General features: G+C 34.4%; 6 protein-coding genes across 6 annotated transcripts; 3 read left to right on the top strand and 3 right to left on the bottom strand.

The window, feature by feature from the left end:
• Window positions 1-3,115: 3,115 nt before the first annotated feature.
• LOC106361943 (eukaryotic initiation factor 4A-1) lies at window positions 3,116-5,597 on the bottom strand. The gene is made up of 4 exons (XM_022704930.2): window positions 5,349-5,597; window positions 4,718-4,787; window positions 4,532-4,635; window positions 3,116-4,455 (listed from the first exon to the last, which is right to left on the bottom strand). Exons 2-4 carry the CDS (start codon window positions 4,783-4,785, stop codon window positions 3,389-3,391), a joined length of 1,239 nt encoding a protein of 412 aa, XP_022560651.1. The 5' UTR covers window positions 4,786-4,787; window positions 5,349-5,597; the 3' UTR covers window positions 3,116-3,388.
• An 818-nt stretch (window positions 5,598-6,415) lies between these two features.
• LOC125609061 (dihydrolipoyllysine-residue acetyltransferase component 2 of pyruvate dehydrogenase complex, mitochondrial-like) lies at window positions 6,416-10,226 on the top strand. The gene is made up of 19 exons (XM_048779872.1): window positions 6,416-6,605; window positions 6,927-7,020; window positions 7,141-7,205; window positions 7,292-7,368; window positions 7,443-7,483; window positions 7,587-7,642; window positions 7,733-7,807; window positions 7,896-7,988; window positions 8,087-8,326; window positions 8,401-8,473; window positions 8,586-8,686; window positions 8,775-8,860; window positions 8,937-9,012; window positions 9,098-9,165; window positions 9,239-9,305; window positions 9,386-9,481; window positions 9,563-9,665; window positions 9,760-9,855; window positions 9,939-10,226. Exons 1-19 carry the CDS (start codon window positions 6,567-6,569, stop codon window positions 10,007-10,009), a joined length of 1,617 nt encoding a protein of 538 aa, XP_048635829.1. The 5' UTR covers window positions 6,416-6,566; the 3' UTR covers window positions 10,010-10,226.
• Window positions 10,227-10,973: 747 nt separating this feature from the next.
• BNACNNG28450D lies at window positions 10,974-13,512 on the top strand. Its single transcript, XM_013817163.3, has 2 exons — window positions 10,974-12,593; window positions 13,008-13,512. The coding sequence occupies exons 1-2, from the start codon at window positions 12,226-12,228 to the stop codon at window positions 13,294-13,296; spliced, it is 657 nt and encodes a 218-aa protein (XP_013672617.2). The 5' UTR covers window positions 10,974-12,225; the 3' UTR covers window positions 13,297-13,512.
• A 6,108-nt stretch (window positions 13,513-19,620) lies between these two features.
• LOC106448590 (growth-regulating factor 5) lies at window positions 19,621-21,901 on the top strand. The gene is made up of 4 exons (XM_048779870.1): window positions 19,621-20,098; window positions 20,379-20,892; window positions 20,974-21,416; window positions 21,505-21,901. The coding sequence occupies exons 1-4, from the start codon at window positions 19,900-19,902 to the stop codon at window positions 21,510-21,512; spliced, it is 1,164 nt and encodes a 387-aa protein (XP_048635827.1). The 5' UTR covers window positions 19,621-19,899; the 3' UTR covers window positions 21,513-21,901.
• Window positions 21,902-22,934: 1,033 nt separating this feature from the next.
• On the bottom strand, window positions 22,935-24,467 carry LOC111215944 (protein TRACHEARY ELEMENT DIFFERENTIATION-RELATED 7A-like). The gene has a single exon (XM_022720192.2). The coding sequence runs from the start codon at window positions 23,844-23,846 to the stop codon at window positions 23,295-23,297; it is 552 nt and encodes a 183-aa protein (XP_022575913.2). The 5' UTR covers window positions 23,847-24,467; the 3' UTR covers window positions 22,935-23,294.
• An 83-nt stretch (window positions 24,468-24,550) lies between these two features.
• On the bottom strand, window positions 24,551-25,827 carry LOC111215943 (ubiquitin-like protein ATG12A). Its single transcript, XM_048779871.1, has 5 exons — window positions 25,749-25,827; window positions 25,568-25,626; window positions 25,237-25,305; window positions 25,074-25,136; window positions 24,551-24,845 (listed from the first exon to the last, which is right to left on the bottom strand). The coding sequence occupies exons 1-5, from the start codon at window positions 25,765-25,767 to the stop codon at window positions 24,786-24,788; spliced, it is 270 nt and encodes an 89-aa protein (XP_048635828.1). The 5' UTR covers window positions 25,768-25,827; the 3' UTR covers window positions 24,551-24,785.
• Window positions 25,828-27,201: the final 1,374 nt, after the last annotated feature.

Here is a 27,201-nt window from a genome sequence, read left to right as displayed (position 1 = left end):
ACAACTACAATATAATATATCCTTCATATGTCTCTCTTTTGAAATTGTCGAATCAGTATTGTGAACCTGTAGTAACTTTGTCTAGCTATTTTATACCATAAAAACTTGTTAGTCATTTTAAAATAACTAAAACATTAAACAACTTATCGTGTATGCCAATTTTAGATTCGTCGTACGAAGTAATAAACTGGAACCTAATAAACATGCAATCCCATTTTTTCCTAAAGCATAGTGTCAAGCTCAAACATTTTTCATAGTGAAGAGTGTTTTACTTGTGTGGTATGGAACACTTGTATGCTAAAAGAAGCTGAACTTTATGTAGCCCAATTAATTATTTGGTCTAACTCTATTCTACTTTGAAGCTTTCACCGGGTTTTCTAGTCAAGCCATACAACGACTCCTACTTGTTGCTGTTCAATGTTGTTCTCACTTTTTGAGCAAGACGTGTCTTCAGAAGTTTGCTTACAGGTTTGCTTCTCTCGGTTCAGTTAAATTTCACCAAATCTGAACTTCAGACCCTTCTTCTAACATTAAGTATCTCTTTGGCTCTCTCTATAGTTCCCTGCATTGTACCAGCAAGGCCCCAAGAACTTTTTCTTCGATGGATAGGAAATGGAGTCTACGCTTCCATAGTCATCTTCGCCCTCAACCTTGGCATCTTCCATGTCCAATCTTTCTGTTTCAATGGCCAAACAGCAGACATGAACGCAATGGGAACCGCAATGTTCACTTGCATCATCCGGGCAGTGAATGTACATATCGCTTTAACCATGAGCCACTTCACTTGGATCCAACACGCCTTGATCTGGGGAAGTATCTTCACCTGGTACGTCTTCCTTGCCCTCTTGGCATGTTACCTCCAAAAATATCAGGCAACATCTTCCACATGCTCCTCGAAGCTCTGGCACCTGCACCAATCTTCTGGCTCACCACGCTGCTGGTCATAGCGGCCACAACACTTCCTTACTTAGCTCACATCTCGTTCCAGAGATCGTTAAACCCTCTGGACCACCACATCATCCAAGAGATCAAGCATTTCAAGATCGATGTCCAAGAGGACAAGAGAGAGATCCAAGGCTAGACAGAAGACCAAGATTAGATTCACAGCTCGTGTAGATGCCAAGATCCGCCAGCTGAGAGGGAGGCTCCAGAGGAAACACTCAATTCTAAGCGTTATGAGCGGTATTAGTGGCACGAGCGCCTCAGCATCAAGTGAGACGACAACGACCACCACACATCATAGTTGATCCAGCAAGTATTTTTTCTTCTTCTTCTTCATCTGATTTCCTCTTTCTTGAGAAAGATGAATGATAGGAAATAAAGAATCTTGTACTGTGAGAGTTTGTGTATACTAAAAGAAAATAGTTTCTTATAAATAGTTTTGGAATATATAGTTTTGAAAATAGTTTCTTATAAATAGTTTTGTACTGTGATAGTTTTGAAAAGAGTTTGATTCCTGTCGAGATAGCTTTGGGTGTTTGTTCTATCGGCGTCCTCCTCCAGTGGTGTTCCGGGGTGAGAGCCAGCCACCTCCGTTGAAGCTGCTTGGAGCCACTTCGGTGAGTGTTCGAATGAACTTCCCTATGAGTTATTCTCCTGCTTATGAAGGTTTCTGAGTGAGCTGGAAGCGCTTAGGTCTGGGAGTTATATATTGTTGTTTGTTGTTCTAGTTGATATCTTAACTTCAAGCCTACCACTGTCTGGTAACTTGAATTTAAGTTCTTAGGAGTTTTTTTTTAACTTTTTGCAGCTTCTAAGTAACCAAATGGCTGTCAAAGCAGACTATGACTGCAAGTCATCTTGTAACCAAAACTTTCATTAGAAATAATGACATTTACAATTTAGCAAAAAAAAAAAAAATAAAGAACTGATTCATTCATTATCTGTCTCATTCAAAGACTATGTCTTCATATATGATATAAATGCAACAGAGAGTGAAAGAAAATTCAATTTTGTTTCATGTATTTGTTACAGGTATATAACATTAACATACACTCAGCAAGAAGAGATTCATATACTTTTATATATAAAGAGAAAGAAAGAGAGTGGATAATCTATTTTCAAGAAATACCGATAATGTCTTTGAACCATTTGAAGCTTTTTCTAATGGATCCTTTCATCTTCTGTTCAACTGAGTAAACCTTATAGCCAGCGACTCTTCTCTTTCTCCTCGATTCTGGATCGCTGAAACTCCAGCTTCTTGACGCTCCACGATCAGCGTTTTGAACGCTTTTGCTTTTCTTTACCTTCATCTGGTAATCTTTTGTCTGATCGGCAGCTGGGAGGTTTCCAGATGCGGTTGCTGCTGATGGTTCTTTGTAATAGTTATCCATGGTGGTTTCGTGATTTGAGTTTTGGTCTTAACGAACAAGAGACTTCTGGTCTTTTACAAAGTTTATAAAAGGCGACTTTTACAAAGTTTTATAAGAGGAAATCATCGAAATGATTTTTTTCAATTTTCAAATAATCGAAGGCGACTTTTCTTGGTAATCAATTAACAACTTCATGCGGAGTTGGTCAAGGACCCACGTTTTCTTATCAACGTTAGAACAATTAAGTTATAAGACTTTACAAATAGAAAACAACTTTGGATACGTAACACTGGTGTGAAGCATTAGACTTTATGTTTTTTTTTTTTGCTTTGCTTGTCGTGGTTAGGTTTGTGTTGTGTGGATGTGATGCTTTGCTTTCCCAGCTATTTCCAATAAGCACGTGGACTTGTACAAAGCGGTAATTTCACACTGGAATTAACTGAATAAATTTTTTCAATTTATTTAATTTTTAAACTAAATTCGATAAATTTTCATTTCGTGTTTTCTTAAAGGACCTATGCAGAACTTTCAGACCAATAATTCCAATTTGAAAATAATAAAGCTAGCAACCTGTGACGGTGGTGGATTTGATTATATCAAACTTAATAATGGACATCAGCCAGAGAAAAAAAAACTATATATTTTGATGTAATCTTAGGCATTACATATGCTAAGACGTAAACTCATCATGCTATAACACTCAAGGGCCTCATTTCAACACGTAAATGATGAATTGGTGTAGAAACAGCTTGTTCACTTCTCATTAAAGTTCGTGTAATCCTATCTACTTCTGCACCGAGATATGAAAATGTTTAAAACCAAAACTTTCACGACAAGATTTGATACAAAAGAAGATGAGAAAAGACAGCAAACCAGAAACAAATACTCCATATGATTTTAAAAATACGAGAGATATGTTCTTAGAGAAACACACAAGAGAAAACGTAAACAAACCGCTTATGGAAAGAGAGATGATGAAGATGAGATCAAAATCAGATCAAAGAGGTGTGCGTGCCTTAACAAACAAGTAAAAAACCTTTCTTCTCCGGTAGACAATACCAAACTTTTTCTCCCCTTCACAGCAGATCAGCAACGTTCGAAGGCAGCTCCTCAACAACCACGTTGTAAAACTTCTGAATATCAAACAGCATCCTCTCATCATCCTTGGTCACAAAGTTGATCGCCACTCCTTTCCTCCCAAACCTCCCACTTCTTCCAATACGGTGAAGGTAGTTCTCAGGCTGAGTCGGCAGATCGTAGTTGATCACCAGAGACACCTGCTGAACATCGATACCACGAGCCAAGAGATCAGTCGTGATCAACACACGAGATGAGCCAGACCTGAACTCTCTCATGATAATGTCTCTAGTGTTCTGGTCCATGTCTCCGTGAGTCGCAGAGACTGTATGGTCACGCCCCCTCATTTTATCAGTGAGCCAGTCAACCTTCCGCCTAGTGTTGACAAAGATGACGCTCTGAGTGATGGCCAGCGTCTCGTAGAGGTCGCAGAGCGTCTCGAGCTTCCAGTCTTCCTTCTCAACGTTGACGTAAAACTGCTTGATACCTTCTAAAGTAAGCTCGTCGCGCTTCACAAGAATCCTCACCGGCTTGCTCATGAACTTCCTCGTGATCTCGAGAGCCTCCGGCGGCATGGTGGCAGAGAACACTCCCACCTGGATCTTCGGGGGGAGGAGCTGGAAGATGTCGTAGATCTGGTCCTTGAACCCGCGTGAGAGCATCTCGTCGGCCTCATCAAGGACAAACATCTTGATGTGGTCGGCGCGGAGGGACTGGCGCTTCAGCATGTCGAACACGCGCCCCGGGGTGCCGACGACGACGTGGACGCCGGCCTGGAGGATGCGCTGGTCCTCGCGGACGCTGGTCCCGCCGACGCAGGCGTGGACCTTGACGCCGAGGTAGTCGCCGAGGGCTCTCATGACCTTCTCGATCTGCTGGGCGAGCTCTCTGGTCGGGGCGAGGACGAGGGCTTGGCACTGGACGAGGGAGTAGTCTAGCTGCTGGAGGACGCCGGAGCAGAAAGTGGCGGTTTTGCCGGTACCGGACTGGGCCTGCTGGATCACGTCGAGGCCTTTGCAAAAGGGAACGATTCCTCTTTGCTGGATAGCAGAAGGCTTCTCGAAACCTATTACATAAAAGCACACTCATGAGGTGAAGCTTGTAAACGAGAGAAGAAACTTTCTTTAGGTTTGTACACGTACCGTAAGCGTAGATACCCCTGAGGAGATTCTCTTGGAGACCCATGGCGTCAAAGCTGTCGTGGGATTCATCGTAAGAGGTGAAGAACTCATCCTGTCCTTCAAGACTGTTAACCATACAAACACAAATTAGCAACTAACATGTGGAAAGAGTATAATTGAACAATGAAAAGGAAGAAGAAAACTGACACTTCGTTCAACTTCTGGTCGAACTGACGAGCATCAAACTGAGTGCCTTCTGGTGCGGATCCTGCCATGACTACATAACACAGAACAAGCAACAGTTTAGCGATAACAGAAACAAAGTAACAAAACAAGATGGGAAGATTATTTGCAGACTGTGAAAGAATGTTTTAAAAAGACACATGATTTATCAATTAGTATTAGACAAACCACTCATCAGCTTATTTCTCCAAATTACAGACTTTAAAGTAAAACAATCACAGTGAGTTTTGGGATATAAAAAGACAGTCTTTTATGGTCTAAACAACATCAAACACAAACAAAAAAAACATCAGAGCTTAAAGTTCGGATCTTATTCCACAAAAAAACATGGGTCTTCTAAACCAATCGTAGTGGTTTCAAAATCTAACAAAACTAAATCAACCTAAGCTGGGTGTAGATCCTAAAATAAAGTTAGATTCGTAGTTGGGCTAAACTCATTGGTAAAGATCTAAAAGCATCGGCAGAAAAGTATACAGCTTTTTTTATATATAAATCGAATAAATTTCGAAACTTTGGAACCATATCCATCGAGAGAAACCCGAATCAGAAGCCAATAAACAGAATCACAGGGGAACGAGAGAAAAGAGATGCAAACCTGAAGAGCGAAAGAGAGTAGTGTTTTTGGTTTAACTTAGGGAGGCTGAATCTCCCAAACTCGGATCTAACCGGCTAAGGCGGTTAGAGACAAAGAGCGAAGATTGAGAGAGGCTTTGAGATTGAGAGTGAACGAATCGTAAAGAGGCAGAGAGCAAAACGCGTTACTATCTTTTATATACTGCCTTTTTCTTTCTTTCTTTCTTTTTTTTTAATACATGAGTCGTGTTAGGGTTCCCTTTCTCTATAGGAAAACTTCTCGTATTCTCTTTTAGAATTCCGGTTTTACCCCTACTTAGCCTTCTTAATTACCCTCTCGGTTTCGGACAAGGATTTCCCAAAGACCAGTGTTCATGTCTTGATTCGAGTTTAACAAACTGTAATAAGAAAAAGAGAATTGTTATTTAGTGGAAAATTAAGAACAGACACATTTTTAATTATTTTTTTACCTCGAAAGAAAATTATTTTCTTCTTTACCAACCAAAGCTTTCTATCTCCTGTCAACTTTTTGACTGCTTTGTGACGTGTGTAGTGTAGCAAAGCAGCTTTCGAGTTACAAAGACAATTTATAATCAGGTAATGGTTAGAAAGTGAACAAATTATTATTATCTCAACTAACACATTTATCTCTCTATGTTCTAATCTCTAATCAGGTACTGGTTCCAGAAAATCCAAGGTATATTATTACAACAAGTCATGTTAAGAATCATTGGGTGATCTGATCATATATTAAAAAGGAAGAGCAACGAAGTTAGGTAATGTTACACGTGCACCATCAAACTTAGAGAGTGATGTAGAAATCAAAGAAATATAATTGCAAATTTGCAATAGTTGTTTTAAATCTAGTTCCTTGTGCATAATAACCAAGGCTCAAACTTATTCTACCTAAATAAGAAAAGAGATTCAGCAATCAGCAGGACAGTAAAGAAAAAATAAATCATCATTTAATAACCTAAAATGTCTAAAAAACTTCTGAAGAACAAAATTGTAAATAGATTCTGAAAACCCATACTTTAAATGGGCCTATAAGGCCCACTAAAGGAGTTGATGTTGTCGGCCATAGTTTTGACTGATCCATGCCGTTGATTACATGCCCCCACTAACCAACGCACGCTGCCTTTTGGTGAGCCGTAAAAGCTCTCTCATAGAATAAACACACACAGAGAGAAAGTCGCAGAAGTCGAAAAACTAAAATCAATCTCGATCTCCTGCATAAACAATGGTTTACGCATCCCGTATCATCAGCCATTCCAAGAAGGTTTTTTGCTCCTCGATTCTCGTTTTCAATCGCTACCACCGTTTTGATTTTGATCGACTTTTTAGTCCTTCGATGATCATGTTTATGAAGCTGAGTCTGAATCATCGATTTTTCTGCTTCCGGGTGTTTGATTGAGTTTCTGGGTTGATTGTTCGTTTCATTTGCCCATTGTTGATTTGGGGGAATATGTATGTGTGTTTAAAGTTAGTAGCTTCTGCAATTGTGGGTATTAACTGGTGTGTTATAGAAAGTCTCTACCTTTACAGCAGAGTGATCATTAGTTGTTCAAATAATATCTGATGGGTTGTGTTATTTTGACAGCTGAAACATGTTTCCACTTTACTACGACGTGAGCATGCTGTGGCAGTCCGCGGTTTCTCCAACACTACCCAGCCCTCTCTCACTGGAAGAGAAGGTAAGTGGGTAGATGAATGAATGTATCTTTAAAAATGATCATGAAACTGATAATTGAAAATTTATTATGTTTAAGTGTATCCTTGTTGCTTGCTTTAGTATTTTCTGTTTTGGTCTTCAGATATGCTCAAGGCTCGCCTGAATTATTCCCCGGCAGAGAGGATTTCGAAATGTAGTGCCAGCAATGTAAGCTCTTGCTCTTCAGTTTCCTTTCCTTTCGTATCTATGTCATTAAATCATTTCTAATAAGCATAATCCTCTCTGTTATATAGGTGCCAATGCCTAGTGGTATTTCAGCAATGCGCACAAAACCAATGACAGGACCAACCTTTTTTAGAGAATATATAAGGTAGTAGTTGCTCCTCTAAATCCATTTCCCAAAGGGTCTGCCTTAACTATAAGCTTCATTTGTTGTGTGTTCAGCTCCCAGATCCGATCAGTAAGAGGATTTTCATCCGGTTCAGGTAGATAGTTATCCATTCTCTGTTTATTTCTTACTCTTGTAACTTCCAGCTTGACCTTATGTACATGATTCGTTTTACCAATAATTTCTAAAATATGTTACAGATCTTCCTCCTCATCAAGAGATTGGAATGCCTTCTCTTTCCCCAACAATGACTGAGGCATGGACCTCCTACTACTTCCTTACTAAAGATTTCATTGTTAATTAATTATTTTATCTTTTATACTAAATCTATCTTTCCAAACTTCAGGGTAACATTGCCAGGTGGCTGAAGAAAGAAGGTGATAAAGTAGCTCCTGGTGAAGTGCTGTGTGAAGTTGAAACTGTAATGTTAATTTAGATTGAACCTCCTCTTCTTGTTTTATAAATATCATGCCAGGAATATAACACTAATCTCAAGCTTTATATTTTAGGACAAAGCAACCGTCGAAATGGAATGCATGGAAGAGGGTTATCTCGCCAAGATAGTGAAGGAGGAAGGGGCAAAAGAAATTCAAGTCGGAGAGGTATGAGAGTGTCTGGCGTTTGGATACTGTGAACTCTGTTCCATTTTTGTAACTTGGAGTTGTAGATTATTGATCGTTATGTGTCTTTATCCATCTAGGTGATTGCTATCACAGTTGAAGAAGAAGAAGATATTCAAAAGTTCAAAGATTACACCCCCTCATCTGGTACTCCTCCCGCTGCTCCTGAAGCAAAACCAGCCCCTTCCCCACCAAAGGAAGAGAAGGTCGAGAAGCCAGCCAGTGCTCCTGAAGCCAAGACATCCAAGCCAACCTCGTCTCCTTCAGAAGATCGTATTTTTGCTAGTCCTCTTGCCAAAAAGTTGGCTGAAGATAGTAATGTTAGTGTCCACCAAAAAATCTACTAAAGCTCCTATGCTTAATCTCCATCCTCTTAAATTATCTCCTACTTTAGGTACCTCTCTCAAGCATCAGAGGCACAGGTCCTGAAGGACGAATAGTGAAGGCTGATGTCGAAGAGTTCTTAGGTAACATATCACCTTGCCTCTTCTCGCTCCTTTACATTTTTCCTTCTGGTCTTTCTTGTCTATATTAACAGCATTTACACAATTGGTCCTAATATATCTTCCTATGGTACAGCTTCACGCGGTAAAGAAACTACTGCCAAGCCTTCCAAGCCCACTGATTCGAAGGCTCCAGCTTTGGACTATGTTGATATCCCTCACACTCAGATACGAAAGGCAAATACCTATACAACCTTATATCTTGATTGCGTGTGGGATTTGTAGCTCTCTGTTCTGAAATGTGTTTATTGTATGATATTGACAGGTCACAGCCTCACGTTTGGCATTCTCAAAGCAAACTATTCCCCACTACTACTTAACCGTGGATACATGTGTTGACAAACTGATGGGGTAAGTATTACATATCAGATAATGTGTTCTGATTCGGTCAATGGATGCTAGACACAGCTATTTTATATATGTGCAGCCTTAGGAGCCAACTGAATTCATTTCAAGAGGAGTCCGGCGGGAAACGGATATCAGTTAATGACCTTGTTATTAAGGTACATTTGTACTTCTGTTTCTGAAAGCATAGCTCCGTCTCTGTCCCTCCATTGTGAAATATTTTTCTTTTTTTAAAAATTGCAGGCTGCTGCATTGGCTTTGAGGAAAGTTCCTCAGTGTAATAGTTCATGGACAGACGAATACATCCGCCAGTAAGGGTTTTTGCTGCTTCAGAGGTTCATGACAGCTTCGCAAATTATCTAATTTATTGGTCTGTATGTACAGATTTAGCAATGTGAACATCAACGTGGCAGTACAAACAGAAAATGGTCTTTACGTTCCTGTTGTCAAGGTGAAGGAGCACTCAATACCGTTATTACACCTTTCTCGGTAGAAACTTAAAAACTCAATTGATCAAATTGCTTAATACAGGACGCGGACAAGAAAGGGCTGTCTAAAATTGGAGAAGAGGTTAGATTCTTGGCTCAAAAAGCTAAAGAAAACAGCTTGAAGCCTGAAGATTATGAGGTTAGATTAGATCTCAGTCTCTGCACAGTAGTATTTGCTTCTCCTAAAGCAAATCAGCTTAAGTTTTTTTTTTATTGACAGGGAGGAACATTCACAGTCTCCAACTTGGGAGGACCTTTTGGCATCAAACAGTTCTGCGCAGTCATCAATCCACCTCAAGCCGCTATTCTAGCAATCGGATCAGGTAAAGCCCTACACATACGCACACACATACACTCCATCCATTGAAGTTTCTTCCCCTTAATTGATTGTATTGTCGTGTCTGAATCTCAAAACAGCTGAAAAGAGAGTTGTTGCTGGTAGCGGCCCTGACCAGTTTAACGTGGCTTCGTACATGTCTGTAACACTTAGCTGTGATCACCGCGTAATAGATGGTACGTATTCACCTCCATTCCTATGCTATTACCATCATCATTAAATGGAAAAGATTTAATAGTAAGTCTTCGTCCTTGTGCAGGTGCGATTGGAGCTGAATGGTTGAAAGCATTCAAGGGTTACATCGAGACCCCAGAATCTATGTTGCTCTAAAGTCCACGCACAGAGAGATACACGCATCAAAGTTAAGCTCATATGAGTCGAGACATTAAATTTATCTGGTTCAACAGTTTCTACCAGATTTGTTTGCCCTTTCCCCTGGGCATGCTTTTTCACAGTTGCTTGTTTTTTTGCCATTCATTACACTGAGTTGACAGGTTTTTTTTGTCGCAAAATAAAATCAGGAATCCAACAATCTTACTGTTGTTAACTGGGTGTTTGGCTTCATCATGGGTTGGCAACTTGGCATCACAATAAACCCCATTTATTAATTGTTAAATCGTAATTACAGATGAGTGTTTGATCCAAAAATAAATAAATAGAGAATAGTGTTTCTTCCTACGAATTGATATTTTAAGTTACAAAAACTGTGGAAGCACAATAGTTTATTGGTTAAGGTTTAAAGGTTTTTATATCCAGTTTGGGATTTGAATTCTAAACTATGTAATTTATTGCATATTACAGAAAGGGCAATTGTCAATAATAGCACATTTTGAAGTTTATGTCTCAAAAATAGCACTAGAAGGAGAAAGTCACAAAAATGACATTCATTAAAGGGTAAAATATCTCTAATACCTTTGGTTTAAAATTAAATAAACAAACAAAAATAAATAAAAATAAATAAAATAAAAATAAAAAAAATAAAAATAAAAAAAATAAAAATAAAAAAAATAAAAAAAAAAGAAATTTTTTATAGTTTCAAATTATATGTTTTCAGATTCGAAATTTTTATAATTTTTTTTTTAAAATTTTTTTTTATTTTTTTCAAATTTTTTTTATAATTTAAAAATACTTTTTGAAACTGTTTTTAAAATTTTTATTTTTTATTTTAGTATTTATTTTTTATAAAATTTTAAACCCTAATTCCAAAACCCCACCCCTTAACTCTAAACCCTAAGGTTTGGATTAATTAACCCAAGGGGTATAAGTGTATATTTACCTCTTTAATGAAACCTATTTTTGTGACTTTGAGTCTTGAGTGCTACTTTGAGAACAAAAACTTGGTTTGGTGCTATCCTAGTGTTTTTCTCTTACAGAAAATCCAGTTTTTAAATCCTGGAGAAAACGGTTTATTAAACAATTATGCAGACTACAGAAGAAAGATTTACAAGATATTTTTAACATGGTGCAAATAAATTTGGTTGTCGAATTGTCTATATAATTTTTTTCATATCATAATTGTAAGATCATAATAAATTAGTGTAAAAAAAAAAGTTACAAAAGCTAAATCTCTTTGGCAATATAAAAAGCTGATACTTGATGAGCTAATAGAAGACAAAAATACAGATACAGTGGTCTTGCATAGTTGCACAAGCCGAGCAACGTCAGCATATAGTTGTAAGTTGTGTAACTAAACAAAAGAAACATAAATTAAAATCACATCATCATCCCTTTTTCATGCAAGGAATTTTTTTTTTTTTTTTTTTTGCATGCAAGGGTTTATGATATCGTGACATAAACCCATATTTTACATTTTTTTCGTTTGCCGCTAACAGCATCATTTTGATCAATATATGTACAGTATATCAATGGAACTTCTTTTATATATGTGAATGGAACTTGATATTTGGGTTTGACTATTAAAACGAGTACTCAACCGTTCCATCACCCTTGGTATATAGGATTTTCATTATTTTATACAAACTTGAGTTACGTGTTTGACAAAAACTGCGTTAACATTCCACTGTTTTAACTTTCACGGCTATTCCACTTTTTGTTTGTAACATGGTTTGCTACGCAGTGCTGTACTTTAACAAGTACCTCTGATCTCCAATGTACCAAATCCAATCTATTACCAAAGCTTCATCATCGTAACGTATCATTACAGACATATAACAATTCGAAAGTAAATAAGGCCGTTGACAACAAAAAACATACACATCCAAAGTCAAATTTGATGTTGTACAATTTGTATTCCAACCTAGAAGTTTGTTTACAAACACGCAAGAAACAAAAATATCAAACGAGGTTTTCTTCTCTAATGTCAATATCATTGACTCGATCAAAAGAAATGCCAACTAAAATATTTCTTTAATCCCGTGATCAACAAACAAAATACTTTCAAATAAAGACCAGAACTTTCTACCTCCCTTCCTAATAACACAACTTACATTTTTTCCCTTTATAATCTCGATGAAAAGAGAAGTTACATATAAAACTATACAACAAGACTAAAACACTCTTATCAGATATCTATTTAGCTTTGAATCATGGAAGTTAACGGTGGAGAAGATCAATACGAAGAAGCATCAGAGTGGTTTGTAAAGTATTTAAATCGTCAAGGTGATTGGTTAGAAAAGACCAGAGGAAATCTAATGGTTGCAGCGACAGTTATAGCTGGTATGAGTTTTCAAGTTATGGTTAGTCCTCCTGGTGGTGTATGGCAGAGTGATATTTGTTCTTCCGGTGATCAAACCGGTGGTACCGTACCGGTTTGTACGGCAAAAGCGGGAACTTCGGTATTGGAGCACGAGAGTTCGAAACGTGGACTCTATCTTGGAATGGTTATTAGCAGTACAGTTTCGTTTTCTGCCTCCATGAGCCTCATTCTACTTGTCATCAGTGGATTACGACTCAGGTATTACAGTATTACTAGTTAGACGAATTATATACGCCACAGATCATTTGTAGATTATTTGGCCTTTTTATAAAAAATGCGACAGTGTTCTAAGTCTCAAGAAAATGATATTCAAACGTGAGATTTTTTATTATTTTGATTTTACAAAGGATAATCTTAGATTGTTGACTATGATTTAAATATAATATATGATTGTATTAGTCCAATAGTTGACTTAGATTAATCCAACAAATCAGTCTAATTCGTTAAATCGACTTAATTTCTTTTGACTCATCACTATTTGATTGGACAGAAGGATTACGAGTCTATGACAATTCAATTTCAATGTTTATTTGGAAATTCCGAGAAATTGAGTGAAGTGTTTGAATTAAAGATAAAAATACGATTAAGAATCTGATGATGTTTGTTATATAGGAACCGGATGATAATGGCGATCCTAGTGACATTTATGGTACTAGCGGTTCTTTGCATATCGGCGGCGTTTTTCTTCGCTGTCGCATTGGTTCAGTATGAAGATGATAAAATCATCTATATACTAATGGTTTATGTGGGATTCTGGATCGTGTTTCCTGTTATAATACTTGTAAGCCAACTAGTTCGGTTTTTAGGTTGGCTTATTTGTTTCATATGTTGTTGTTGTTGTCCACGTCGACGACGGTCCCCTCGACGGCTGTTGCCAGTGACTCCATCTCCTGCCCATTAACGCAGAAGACGAACATGTGGCTCAAACCCACATATGAAATGAGCTATGGTGTTACTAGTGCAATCACTAGAATAAAAGTCTCCCGTGCATATCCCTTATATATTAATTGAGAAACATTTGAAAAGATGTAACCTCAATTTTGTATTAATTAAAAGATGCCCCAATGCATAGGTGGCACTCAATTAGGTAGTCAATTACATTCAATTGAAAAATAAGTAGGTCCACATTCGATTTTTATATGTTGTTAGATACATAAGTTGGTCAAACTATATGATATAATGATATGATATGATATTTTCTTTCCTTAAATAAAACCTACGGAATTACCATAAATGACTAATATATATATGACAATTAATGAGTTTAATAATAAAGATTTGATAACAATGTATATCTCCTCCATCATTTTTTGTTTAATTTTATATTATTAAAATAAATTAAACAATCAAATTAGCTATAAAAATAAAATTTAGATTTTTTCGTATATGTCATATTTTGAATTTTTAAAAACGATAATAAATGACTAAAACTATTAAAATTATTATGTTAAAAATTAATGATCAATGGTTTAACATTTTTATTATAAGAAGATACACATGATTTTAAAACCATATGAGTAAAAAATATCATTTATATAATAAATATATATATATATATATATATATATATTAAACACTATATACCATAAGATTACATAAATATTTTAATATTAAAACTTTCAATGAATTTTCAAGAACATTTATAAATTATAAACTTATTAAAGATTTCAGATTGAAAATTTTGTTATCGATGATTTAAATATTTTGTTATAAAACGATATGAACGATCATAGAACCGTATGATTATAAATTCTTATTTAATAAATAACTATACAAAATATACTATTCCTAGAAAAATAGGTTGGTCCATCTTAACTTATATTACACTTTTTATTAAACTAACTATCGAATTGATAAATAACGTACCAAAAATTGTTTTGCACTTTCCTTAAATAAAAGCTACGATACCTAATATGATTAACGTATATGTGAAAATTAATTATAATGAATAATAAATATTTGATAACAATTTTTGTATCATAGTTCTTTTTTTAATTTTATATTATTAAAATATATTTAAAAATCACATTAAATATATAATAAAAAAATTTATAATTTTTCTTATATGTTATATTTTGAATTTTTCAAAACGTCTATAAATTATTAGAAATTTGAAGATCCCCACTCAAAAAATTTTGTGATCAATAGATTATTTTTTTTGTCATAATAAGTTACAAATGATCATAAAATTGTATTAATATGAACTTTTATTTAATATTATAAGAAGATACACATTATTTTAAAACCATATGAGTAAAAAATATCATTTAATAATAAAACATATATATTTATATATATATATATAGATTATACTATATACCATAAGATTACATAAATATTTTAATATTAAAACTTTCAATGAATTTTCAAAAACATTTATAAATTATAAACTTATTAAAGATTTCACATTGAAAATTTTGTTATCGATGATTTAAATATTCAGTTATAAAATGATATGAATGATCATAGAACTGTATGATTATAAATTCTCATTTAATAAATGACTATATAAAATATACTATTCTTAGAAAAATAGGTTGGTCCATCTTGACTTACATTATATTTTTTATTAAACTAACTATCGAATTGATAAATAATCTACCAAAATGTTTTTTGCACTTTCCTTAATTAGAAGCTACGAAATTACCTAATATGATTAACGTATATATGAAAATTAATTATTATGAATAATAAATATTTGATAACAATTTTGGTATCTTAGTTCTTTTTTTTAATTTTATATTATTGAAAGATATTAAAAAATCACATTAAATATATAATAAAAACATTTATATTTTTTCTTATATGTTATATTTGAATTTTTCAAAACGTCTATATATTATTAGAAATTTGAATATTCTCACTCTGAAAATTTTGTGATCAATAGATTATTTTTTTGTTATAATAAGTTAAAAATGATCATAAAATATAACGCATATGAATTTTTATTTAATAAATATTCAAACTAAATAATATATATATATATATATATATATATATATATATATATATATATATATATAAACACTAATGATTTAAAGCAACAAGATTGGCTGATCAATTTAGTCGTCCAGTTGAAATCTTTCAAAAGTATGTGAAAGACTAAAGTCAAAGTAAATATGGATTTAGAATAGTGGTTATATTTTACTAACCAAATACAAAAAAAAACCGAACCGAACCGAAACCAACCCGATATCCGGATTGAACACCCGTAATCCAAATGAAGCCAAACTATTGTTTCATTCTCCAAAATATAACAAAAATAATAACTTAATCCCGCGCAAGGCGCGGGTCTTATCCTAGTTCACTATTATAATAAGGTTGATCACTTGATCGTATGTGGTTTGTATTGTTAAATTACTATTATATTCTTTTGATTAATAATTTTCTGTGCGAAGAATAAAAGCATCTTGTAATAAGTCTAGTTGAATTTTAAAATAATGTTTTGTTAACGAATATATTATTTTACCTCTGCAACGTAAAAGTGTTTTGCAAATGGATATAATCGTCTTAACTCCAAGAAACAAAATGATAATTCTGGTTAAATAAGAAAGCAAACACGAATGAAAATGAAAACAACAACTTTATGGACATTCTTTGACTATTAAGAAGGGTTTATAAAAAACGATAAGCATTCCATTATGAGAGAGATTAATTATATCCAGAACACAAAAATATAGATTTTAATATATAGTTCTAGTTAGGCATGAGCACGGATCGATATCTGAATTTTTGAAAGTATTTGTAATTTGCTTCGTATGTCACATATATCTAATTTTTTGATTTGTTTTGTTTTAGAAAATACAAATATTAGGAAAAATGGATATTAAGAAAATCTATATTATTATTTGCGAAGTAAATTTTTGCAACAGAGTTCTCACGTTAAAAGTTAGAGCGGTGAATATCGGTTATACCTTTAATGAAAAATTATATAAATTATTCAAAAAATAAAAACGAATTTCAAATATATCTGATTAAAAAAGTGATTAAATTAATAATAAATCGTTTATATACTTAATGAATAAATTATATAATTAGTCGAAAATAAAAACAAATTTAAAATATATCTTATTAAATAAGTGATTAAAACTAATAAAAATAAGAATTATCTAAAATATAAATAATTGAAAACAAATTTCTATTAATACTATTATATTTATATATTATATTAGATAATTGACTATAAATAAATATAATAAAATTTTCAAAAATAAATATATGTTTTAAAACATAAGATAATTCTTAGATATATTATGTTGTTATCTGAAAATAATATTTTATTATAAAATTTATAGTTAAATATAAAACAATTTCTTATGTTGGTTTTGATTTAATAGTTATAAATAGATATATATCTATAAGAACACTATGCTCGCATATGCGGGCATAACACCTAGTAAATAGATATTTACGAATACTTATTGATGAAATATTTTGATTAATATAAACAATTTTGAAAATTTGATACAAATTTGTTTTATAAAATACTTTTCTATATGATATATTAAAAATATTAAAAGAAATAGTGAATTCTATATTTTAGAAATTTTAAACTTAGTTAACAATTATAATAAAATAAAACTTATGAAAAAAAGTTATAATTGTCATAATTTTTTTTTCTTTTTATGTAATGTTTTAATATAAACAATAATGTGAATATAATTTTTCAAATCATATGTTAGAATAATAATTAAATAAATTTATAATCAAGATATATATGTATTTATATATTGTCGGATCAGAGCGGATATCCGCTTTTGATTCGATTTTAACAGATGTTAGTTTTTAGTATTTATATTGATTCAAAAGTTTATGAATATCCAAAATTTTGAAACAAATCAAAATAAATAACAAATCTTATCAAATTTTACGGATAAAGAGTTCCCTAGCTACGTCATAAACCCCTACTTGTATCTACGTCGTAAACGCTGATATTTATGTGATTGGATAGATCAAAAGCACGCTATCCCACTTTATAATTAAGGAAAAATAAAAAACTTGTAAAAACCCTAGAGGCCTAGAGAGAAAGTTAGGATATAGTTTTTACACATTTTTTTTATCAACATTTTTTTACTGATTACATGTCAATATATATCATGAAACTGAAAAAAGAAATGGGTAAAAGTGAGTCAAAGGGAGAGAAGGAGGTAGGTCTCCCTCACCCACCCCTCATCTCCTATATATATTCGACATCTAACTCTCCATTTTCAGTTTTAGTTTTTTTTTTTAAATCTAACAAAATCAAGGTGAGAAGGGAAAAAAGTATGATGATGATGCATATGAATAACTAAAATGGAAACTTATGCTCTGAAATGGAAATATCCCCAAGTCCAAAGGTTTTTCAACCTTCTTCATTAACCTTATTCACATCATGATCGTCACTTTGACCAACCCGGACAGATCTAGCTACGTGTTTAGCGCTCTATATGTTTAGGTACCATTGCATCTTTCATAATATAACAACACATATTTCTTGAAATGTGTTTATTGTGATAGTTAATTGGTTACCTGCCTAATGACACTAAATACAAAAACTTGCAGAATCACAGAATATATCTAACAATTAACTAGACCAATTCAGAAAACTAACTTCGAAAAGAAAATTCACTTTATCATTCAAAATTCTGTTGTAAACATATATATCTTTATCCTTACAAGTTCAGTTTTACAAATCTTTTTATATTCTGTTTATAGTTCTACTAATCAGAGCAATTTCTTAGTCCAACTTTGTTTATTTTGTCATTCAGTCGAAGAATTAGAATCTTCACAAATGTTTAGAAAAAACCTTTTGAGAAATATGTATATATTTTAGTTTCTGCATGTGTGAACTATGTATGTGTATACTTATTGTATGTATGTGAGTATGCATAGAATGGTAGATTGTAGGTGTGTAAGACGAAAGATCTAGGGGGCTTCAAAAAAAGGAGAGAAAAGGACAGAGCATGTGAAAAGAGACAGAGAAACAAACAGAGTAGTGAACAGTCTTACTCTTTTTTTTTCCTGCAACTTAATGACCCCAACCCTCTCTGAAGTATTTCTGATTCTTCACATGCCTTCCTCTCCTTTCTTATTCCTATTCTATAAAACTAATGCCTGGAAAATATTTAATAAAAACGACAAAATATTTAACACTTTGAAAAAAGGACAAAAGTACTTTCACTTCACTTGCAACCAAACAAACCTAGTCCCCTTCTTTATCCAATGGTCTCTTGACTGCTCTCTATATCTCAGCTAAATACCCCTTTCTTTCTTTCTTATTTACCATGATGACACCTTATCAAACAACACCACATACTTCTACATATATCACCATGTGAAAACTAATAAAACTTTGACAAAAAATGAATTGTCAAATTATTAAATTTACCTTGTTTCTTTTAGAGTCAGCAAAGCGTGAATATTTCATATTTAATTTTTAAAAGTTTGATTCTCTCTTTACCGAGTCAGAGATTTGTGCAGTAATACTCGTCAATTCTTTTTTTCAACACATCTATCAGTTGTTTTTATCTATCTGATTTTCATCTGCCTTAGTCAGTAATATCAGGGTTCAATAAATGTAAATAATTGTTTTTAAAAGGAGTTCAGTAATAAAGAGGAAGTGGCACACATTTTTAGGCCATCAAGTATTGGGATACAGCTGAAAATTTAAAAGAGCATCTGTTCAAAGGAAGAAAAAAAAGATTCCCAAATATACAAATTTATTTATGATAACTTAAAATAAAAAAAAAGGTTAATATTGAAGACTATTGAGAAAAATTAAGGGAGAGAGGAAAGAGTAGTCAGAGAGACAGGAGCATCAAGTGCTGCAGAAGAAGCAACAGGAACACTGGGCCTGAGTCTCTTCAGATTTGCCAGTCTTTATAGGACCACACTCTTCTTCCCCTCCTTACATTTTTATCTATCTATCTATTTTAACATTAACAATATTGGATATTTTAATGTTGTTTTGATTTTACACTACATGGCAAAACCCCTTAAAAGCTCTTGTCCTCATCTGACATTTTTCTTGACATCTATCTCCATTAGATTTTCTTTTATGAATGTTTTGTGATTTAACTCTTTGATTTAACTATCAACCATACAAAATCATGATTTCTTTTTATTAATATTTTTCTCCCAAAATATCTTATATTTCTCTAATTTGTTTCATAGTAATAGAGTGTGACTAATTGTATAGTAATCTTTGTTCTATAGTTGACTACAAAAAAATATTAGTATCTATAAAAGAGGGCATGGCCTCGTTAAAAGGTAGAGGCTAGCTAGTGTTCATGCAAATTGCATCTGAGGAATATATGTTTAGAGAGAGAGAGAGCAAAAGAGAGATAAATATCAAACAAGAGGGAAAGAGTGACAGAGAGAGTGTTGGTCTTCTTTGTCTGTCTCTGTCTTAAACTCAGGAACCCTATATTTTCTCTGAAGCTATCAAGAAAGCTCTTATTTTCTTCTTTTATCCTCTTTTGATTTTCTACATAAACCCTTTGAGGAAAGCTAGAGAATAAGAAAGATGATGAGTCTAAGTGGAAATGGTGGGAGAACAATAGAGAGGCCTCCATTTACACCAACACAATGGCAAGAACTGGAGAATCAAGCCCTAATTTACAAGTACATGGTCTCAGGAGTTCCTGTCCCACCTGAGCTCATCTTCTCCATTAGAAGAAGCTTGGACTCTTCCTTGGTCTCTAGACTCCTCCCTCACCAATCCAGTAAGCCCTAAACTTATTTTATTTTATTTTCTATTTTGTTTAAATTTCTTGGTTTCTTTTTATTTGGCATAAAGTTTTAATCTTTTGTTGATTCTCATGCCTCTAGAAGTTTGCAGCTTTTGTGTGTTTGAGTGTTTGTCTTAACTTTTTCTCCTAAGACCACTTTCACAAACTCAGTGTTAACATTCTTCTAGTGATTATGGATAATTTAGTTAAGGTCTTAAACTAGGGTTTTACATGAAACATCATGATTAATATTAGGGTCTTGGTTCATTGGCAGTTGGGTGGGGATGCTATCAGATGGGGTTTGGTAGAAAACCAGATCCAGAACCAGGAAGGTGCAGAAGAACAGATGGTAAGAAATGGAGATGCTCAAGAGAAGCATACCCAGATTCAAAGTACTGTGAAAAACACATGCACAGAGGAAGGAACCGTGCCAGAAAATCTATTGATCAGAATCAGACAACTGCTCCTTTAACATCACCATCTCTCTCTTTCCCCAACAACAACAACCCAAGCCCTACCTTGTCTTCTTCCTCCTCTACTTATTCAGCTTCTTCTTCATCTCCTTCCATTGATGCTTACAGTAATATCAACAGACTTGGTGTTGGTAGTAGTAACAGTAGAGGTTACTTCAACAACCATTCCCTTGACTATCCTTATCCTTTGTCCTCACCTAAACAGCAACAACAACAGACTCTTCATCATGCTTCTGCTTTGTCTCTTCACCAAAACGCATCTACTGCTTCTCAGTTCAATGCCTTAGCTTCTGCAACTGACCATAAAGACTTCAGGTTCTGTGTCTCATTATTTCATTTTATGTTTACCATTTTGTTAATTCTTGAAATAACTTTTTGTACTAATTATGATTTCAGATACTTTCAAGGGATTGGGGAGAGAGTTGGAGTTGGGGAGAGAACCTTTTTTCCAGAAGTTTCTAGAAGCTTTCAAGATTCTCCATATCATCACCAACAACCGTTAGCAACAGTAATGAATGACCCGTACCACTCTGGTACTGATCATAAGGTTGATCATCAGCATCACACATACTCATCCGTATCATCAACATCTCAGCCTGATCAAGATCATCATCGACAACAACAGCAGCAATGTTTTGTTATGGGCGCTGACATGTTCAACAAACCCACAAGAACTGTCTTCGCAAACACATCTAGACAAGATCATCAAGAAGAGGAGGAGAAAGATTCATCAGAAACAAAGAAGTCTCTACATCATTTCTTTGGTGAGGACTGGGCGCAGAACAAAAACAATTCAGATTCTTGGCTTGACCTTTCTTCCCATTCAAGACTGGACACTGGTAATCTATAACCTAATCTATGCTAATAGCTGGATAGATAATAACAGTTCTAATGTACTGACAGTTTTTTAAATATAATTTCTCTCAGGTAGTTGATTGAGACCATGTAGCATCAATGATGGGTCTCTGCACCAACACACACACACACACAAGTTTGAAATGTTGAAGGGTCACACTTCACATCTATTTCTGTGAAACATTGAGAGACAAAGACACTGTTTGCAGAAACCTACTATGTATCTCCATGTGTGTGTTGGGTCCAACAAGACAAGTGATCCGACGTTTATATATATATTATCTCTGTGTGTTTTCCTCTCTTTGTTTTTTTTTTCTCTAGCTACTGTTGTCTTCCAAGCTATCTTTCTTTATCTCTCACTCTAATTTAGCTGACAGAAACACAAAAGTGAACATGACTTTTGTGAGGGGTTATATTTGATTTGTGTTTCTTAGGATGCAAGCATATTTAGTTTTTTTTTATAACATCATTGCAAAGGCCAGTCAAACCAAACATCATTTGTGACCTACGTATAACTAGATTTTGTCGTTTATTGAAAAAACAAACAATCATATACAACCTTTTGGTTTACTTACTTGCATGCATGTGCTGCTTTAGCATAAAGAGCGAGGGAGAGTTAAAAAGGCCCAACATTATGACTTTTGATCCCCGTTAAGTATATAAAAGCCTTGACGTGCGTATGATTACTTGGAATCATTACCAACACTAATTATATTTTATTCCAACATTTTATATTACTGATATATGTATGATGAGAATTTAAAAAGGCATGTTGCCAACGAAGATTCTGTGAGTGGGAATCAAGTCCAGATCAAAACCAGCACATATTTGGTCAGTCATGCCTACCACAAACGCGTCTAAACACTTTCATAGTATGGAACAAGATCAATATCTCTTTTACAAAAAAAAAAAAAAAAAAAAAAAAACAAGATCAACATCTTCAACCATGTGTGCTAACCCCAATCTGGTCATGAATCTTTCACAATACCAGAAATATCCCAAACCATGATCTCTGTAACAGTAGCTCTAACCAAACCAAAGTCCGGTTATCAATTCCCATTACCTATCTCTTTATGGAGATCTCAACATTTCATAAGAAGATGCAGAACTACATATCTAGACAAACGTGAGTTTAACACAAAAGATTGGAAAGTCTCTGATTCTTCTAAATTCCAAGAGCCCTACCAAAGACGAAAGATTCAACATTATCTGACTCCAAGAGCTATCAGTGACAGTCTAATCAGTTCCTCCAACCTAAAATGTCAAAATTTAAATCTAAGAGAACTGACAAAGAATCTGTTTTTGTGTCTAATAAGTGAAGGAAACCATGGAGAAAGAGACTTGATCTTCCTGCCTATCTCGCTCTGCCTTGATTCTTCTCACCATAACATCACACAAGAAAAAAAACATAATAATATATACCACAACACGCATAAACAGAGAATAACCCTGAATCATTAGACATTTGTGAAACTCACACAATGAAGTTAGATATCACAGAATCGCTATAAAAAAAAAACAATTAGACATGAACTTGAGAGAGCAATTCTCTCTTACACTCCACCGCTGTTGTGTTTGACTGTTTAGTTAGAATCTTGTCTTAGGGCATGTAAAATGAAAAAAACTACACAACCTTAAAAGATGAATACAAATGAAAAGAATAGTCAAAAACAAGAAATGTAACCATTTACAGAGGAAAAAGGCTATGATGAATTGTTTGTTGATCCAAATAAAGAGGAAAACATCATCGTGCGATTATAATCAATCTTCCTTATCGTCTCTCAAAAAAGTGTGTTTTTTTTCCCGGCGATGAATGAAAATTCAATTAAATATATATATATATATATATATTTTCCCCCAAATCAATAAGTATGTGTCATCCTTAGGAGTTGATTTCTCTTGAAGACCAAGAAAGCTACGACGCAAATCTGCAGCAATGCTGCGATCCCGGCGAACACCAGACCGACGATCTTCCCGGTGTTTAACAGGCCGCTTTTCTCCGACTGATTGAAGGTCCGTAGAGGTGGAGGAGGCGGCCGTAACCTCCGTGGTTTGTTTCTATGAGACTGCGGGGGAGAAGCTAGCTCACTCGGAGGAGGAGGTGGAGAATTAGGAGGAGGAGGAGGCGGAGGAGGTGATGGAGATGGTGGAGGCGGCGGAGGAGGAGGAGGTGAGGGTGAGGGTGGTGGCGGAGGAGACATAATGACAACGCTGGATTGAGGAGGAGGAGGGGTATTGAGCTGAGGAGTCGGTGGAGGAGCAGATTGCGACTCCCAAAATGAATGCGGAGGAGGAGGAGAGGATTGAGATTGGCGTCGATCTTGATCTTGATCTTGTTGTTGTGATTGAGCAAGGAGGAAGGTATGGAAACTGAGAATCATCGCCACGAGTAAAACGATATTCAAAAACCCCATTGACGTCGATCCAGATCAAGAAAAAACTAAAAGATTAAAAAAAAAAAGGAGTTTATTCCTTTGGCATCTCTCAGCGCATGGTGGAATTGGCGTCTTCCGATTGTAGCATCAGATTGATAGAAGAAGAGATCTGGTCAACACGGGAAGGAGACGCCGATTTGGTGTTTCTGGAGGAAATAGAGAGAAGGAAGGAAGGTCTATTGAAGAACAATTGACCATACAGAGAAAACTTTGGTAATTTTTTTCCGGGAAAATGCAGAGAAAGAGAAGTAACGGCTTAGGGCTAAATCTGGGGAAGTGAGAGAGAGATAAAGATTAGGGAGAAATTTTGGGGAAAATAATAGATTTCGATTTTTACAAGCTGTAATTACTCCCCAAAGGCATACAGATCATAATCCCCCCCTCCACGTAACCTTCTTATTAGTTTTTTTTTCTGGTTAAAGGACCGGTTCGGTTCAGTCTTTACACAAAACTAGCGTATCAAGATAATCTTCAATGATTTATTCTAATTTTTAGTTTATTCTAATTTTTAGTCAAAAACAGAGTAATTCTATAATAGAGTTTGAATTTAATCCGACATTACTTTATTTTAGAATAAAAAAATAGAGTTATGAACAAAAAAAAAATTATTTCATATTATAGTAAATCTATTTTTCACTCGAGAAATAGAATACCATTGGAACATAAACTCTATTAGAGTGAAATATAGAATAGAGATTGGAATTATATGATAGAGAAACCGCCCCTTAAAATCGTTGCATTTTGTAATGTATATATTCTGAAGTGAAAATTTAAAAGATGAAAAAGCCATTTCCTATGAATGTACAAACAAGTTTCCAACTACACTTTCGATTATCCTAGCAAACAAAAGTAGCAGCAGTATCATCTTTTGCAGATCCCATCATTGGACATGATGCATGTGAAGTACATTCTCGTTTTTTATCCCCATGCCATGGAACAAGCATAGTTCACCACCAGTTTCCCATCTATCCCAAAGTTCTGCAATTTTTTTACAAAACAAAACAAACACCACCATTTTAAAGCTTATAACGTCTTCTCCCAGGAAAAAGAAACAGAGCAAAGAGAAGAAACTGAAATACTCTCTAATTTAAAGATCGAAACAAGCCAGGGCTAAAGCTAAAAGAGATGGAAAGATGTAAAGCTAATTTCCGAAGCATAGTGCAGAGAGAAAAGCCCAGTGGAAGTAGATGAAAAAAAAATACTTACATTGTATAGATCAATTACTGACTCATCAGGGTTTGGCGAGAAAGCACTGTTTACATACACAAACTTACAAACACCCAAGAAGAAAAGATATCATCATCAGTACAATGTTTCAAAAGAGAACAACACACAAAAAGATGGATTTGATTAAAAAAAAAATGATCACCAATGAGTCAGAGTGAAGCTGCCTTCCTAGAAAATCAATCACTTTAGCAAACTTATCCGTCCCTGAAATCTGAAGCCAACACAAAGCACACCAACCATATCAAATAAACATTCTCAAACAAGAGATATCAAAACTAACTACAAATCTATGAATGCATCTTAGATATGAATATGATCCGGATCCAATTAAACAACAAAAAGCCAATGAAGAAACTCTATATTATAGATTCAGCTAATAAACAACTCAAGAACCCTAATCTCAAGTCTCAACTCAAAATCAAAAGTTGATAATTCCCTAAGGAAAGAATGTGATTGATTCGAGAATAAGCTACCTTGAACTTATTTTGTTTCAGTATTGGAGCACCTCCTGTAGCTCTTAGATGAACAACAACTGTGACAAAAAAAAAAAAAAAAATAGATATGATCAAATCGGCGCCGTGAAAGAGTATAAAAACCTACTAATCAAATAACAATGGATTCAACATCTTCGTATACGACGAATCAATTACTCACTTTTCCGAACGGAGCTCATCGACGAGATGGAGAGAGAAAATATTAGAACGACGACGAGGACGCCTTTACGAAACTAAAGCAGATCAAGTTGGGCTTAAACTTGTTTAGATATTTAGGCCCATCTTAGTTTTAAGCCCATTATATATGTTACCTAACAAACAAAAGTTTATTTCGTTTTAGATACATATAGAAAACAAGACGATGACATTGACCGGTTTGTGATGGATCAGTCGTTATCCTTATAAAGTAATATTGTCGATTAAATTATGAGTATAATTTATAGGGAATGGGTCCATAAATGGAAAGAAGACAAGGTTTATGCATCATGCCTGGGCACACTACTGGAAGTTAATGATTTGGTGGAGTTAGGTTGGTTTATGACAAATCCAGAGGCAATTAATAGTGTTTTCTTGCACTCCTTCCATGTGATTCTGTTCTTCGTCATTAACTTGTTGCAGTTGGAATAAGAGAATCACATATTAATCCCTGACTACGTATACATGTCTCTAGCCAGAAGTACACACTAAATCTAATTCTAAATATCAAACGCAACACCGATAGCTCATAACAATGATTTTTGGAAGAAGTTAAATCCTTGTTCTAAAATTCGAGTTTTCAATAAAAATAGATAACAAAAATATGTAAATAAAAACTGGTCTATGACTCTATGGGGGTAGGTATGGAGAGTTGTAAATGACTTTATCATTTCTATTTTCCATCTGAAATAACTCAAGCTTTACGTGCTGACTATTGTAATTTTGTTTCATACAATATGCACTCTCTGCAACACTTCCATTTGAAGATGTAAATCAGAGCTTGTAGATGTCAATAGTTTTCTATGACTAATTAGACGATAAAGTTACTAATACTAGATGCATTAGTCGTTAATACAGAAAACATACAAAGTGGTAAAGACCATGTGGATGAAAGCAGTAGCGGTCATGGACATAAACTATGGAAGCATAAGCTTACAGCTCTATAAAAATAAGTATATGAATTTTCCGGCTAATATTTTTTAAAATTTTTGTGTAACTTAATTGGCTAATAGGCCTTCAAAAAATTTTGTGCTTCCGGTCTATGTTGTTTTAGACTTTCTCATGGTCGGGTCTGGATGCAAGATGTTATAGCTGAAAAAGGATAAACTTGAGGGTTTATGTCTTGACGTAGTCGTTGGAGTAGTTGCTGGTGTAGTGTGTATCAGAAGAGGCATGCAGAGTGGTGGAGACCATGTGGATCGATGTAAGATGCTGAGCTGGCGTGAGATAAATTTGAAGAGCAAATTTATACCATGGTGAAAATGCAAGAGATAAACTTGAGGAACAAGTTTATGCTTTGAATAATAAGTGCAATTCCAAAAAAAGAAAATTGTACTTATAACTATGGAAATTGTCCATATCTATGTTCCTTGGATAAAGAGTTTTGGGAACGTGGAGATCACTATCAAATAGCTTTG

This window comes from Brassica napus, chromosome A5 (assembly GCF_020379485.1).
Source record: "Brassica napus cultivar Da-Ae chromosome A5, Da-Ae, whole genome shotgun sequence".
Taxonomy (NCBI): Eukaryota; Viridiplantae; Streptophyta; class Magnoliopsida; order Brassicales; family Brassicaceae; genus Brassica; species Brassica napus.
Note: the sequence above shows the minus strand (reverse complement) of the source record. Positions and strands in the feature narration are given on the sequence as shown.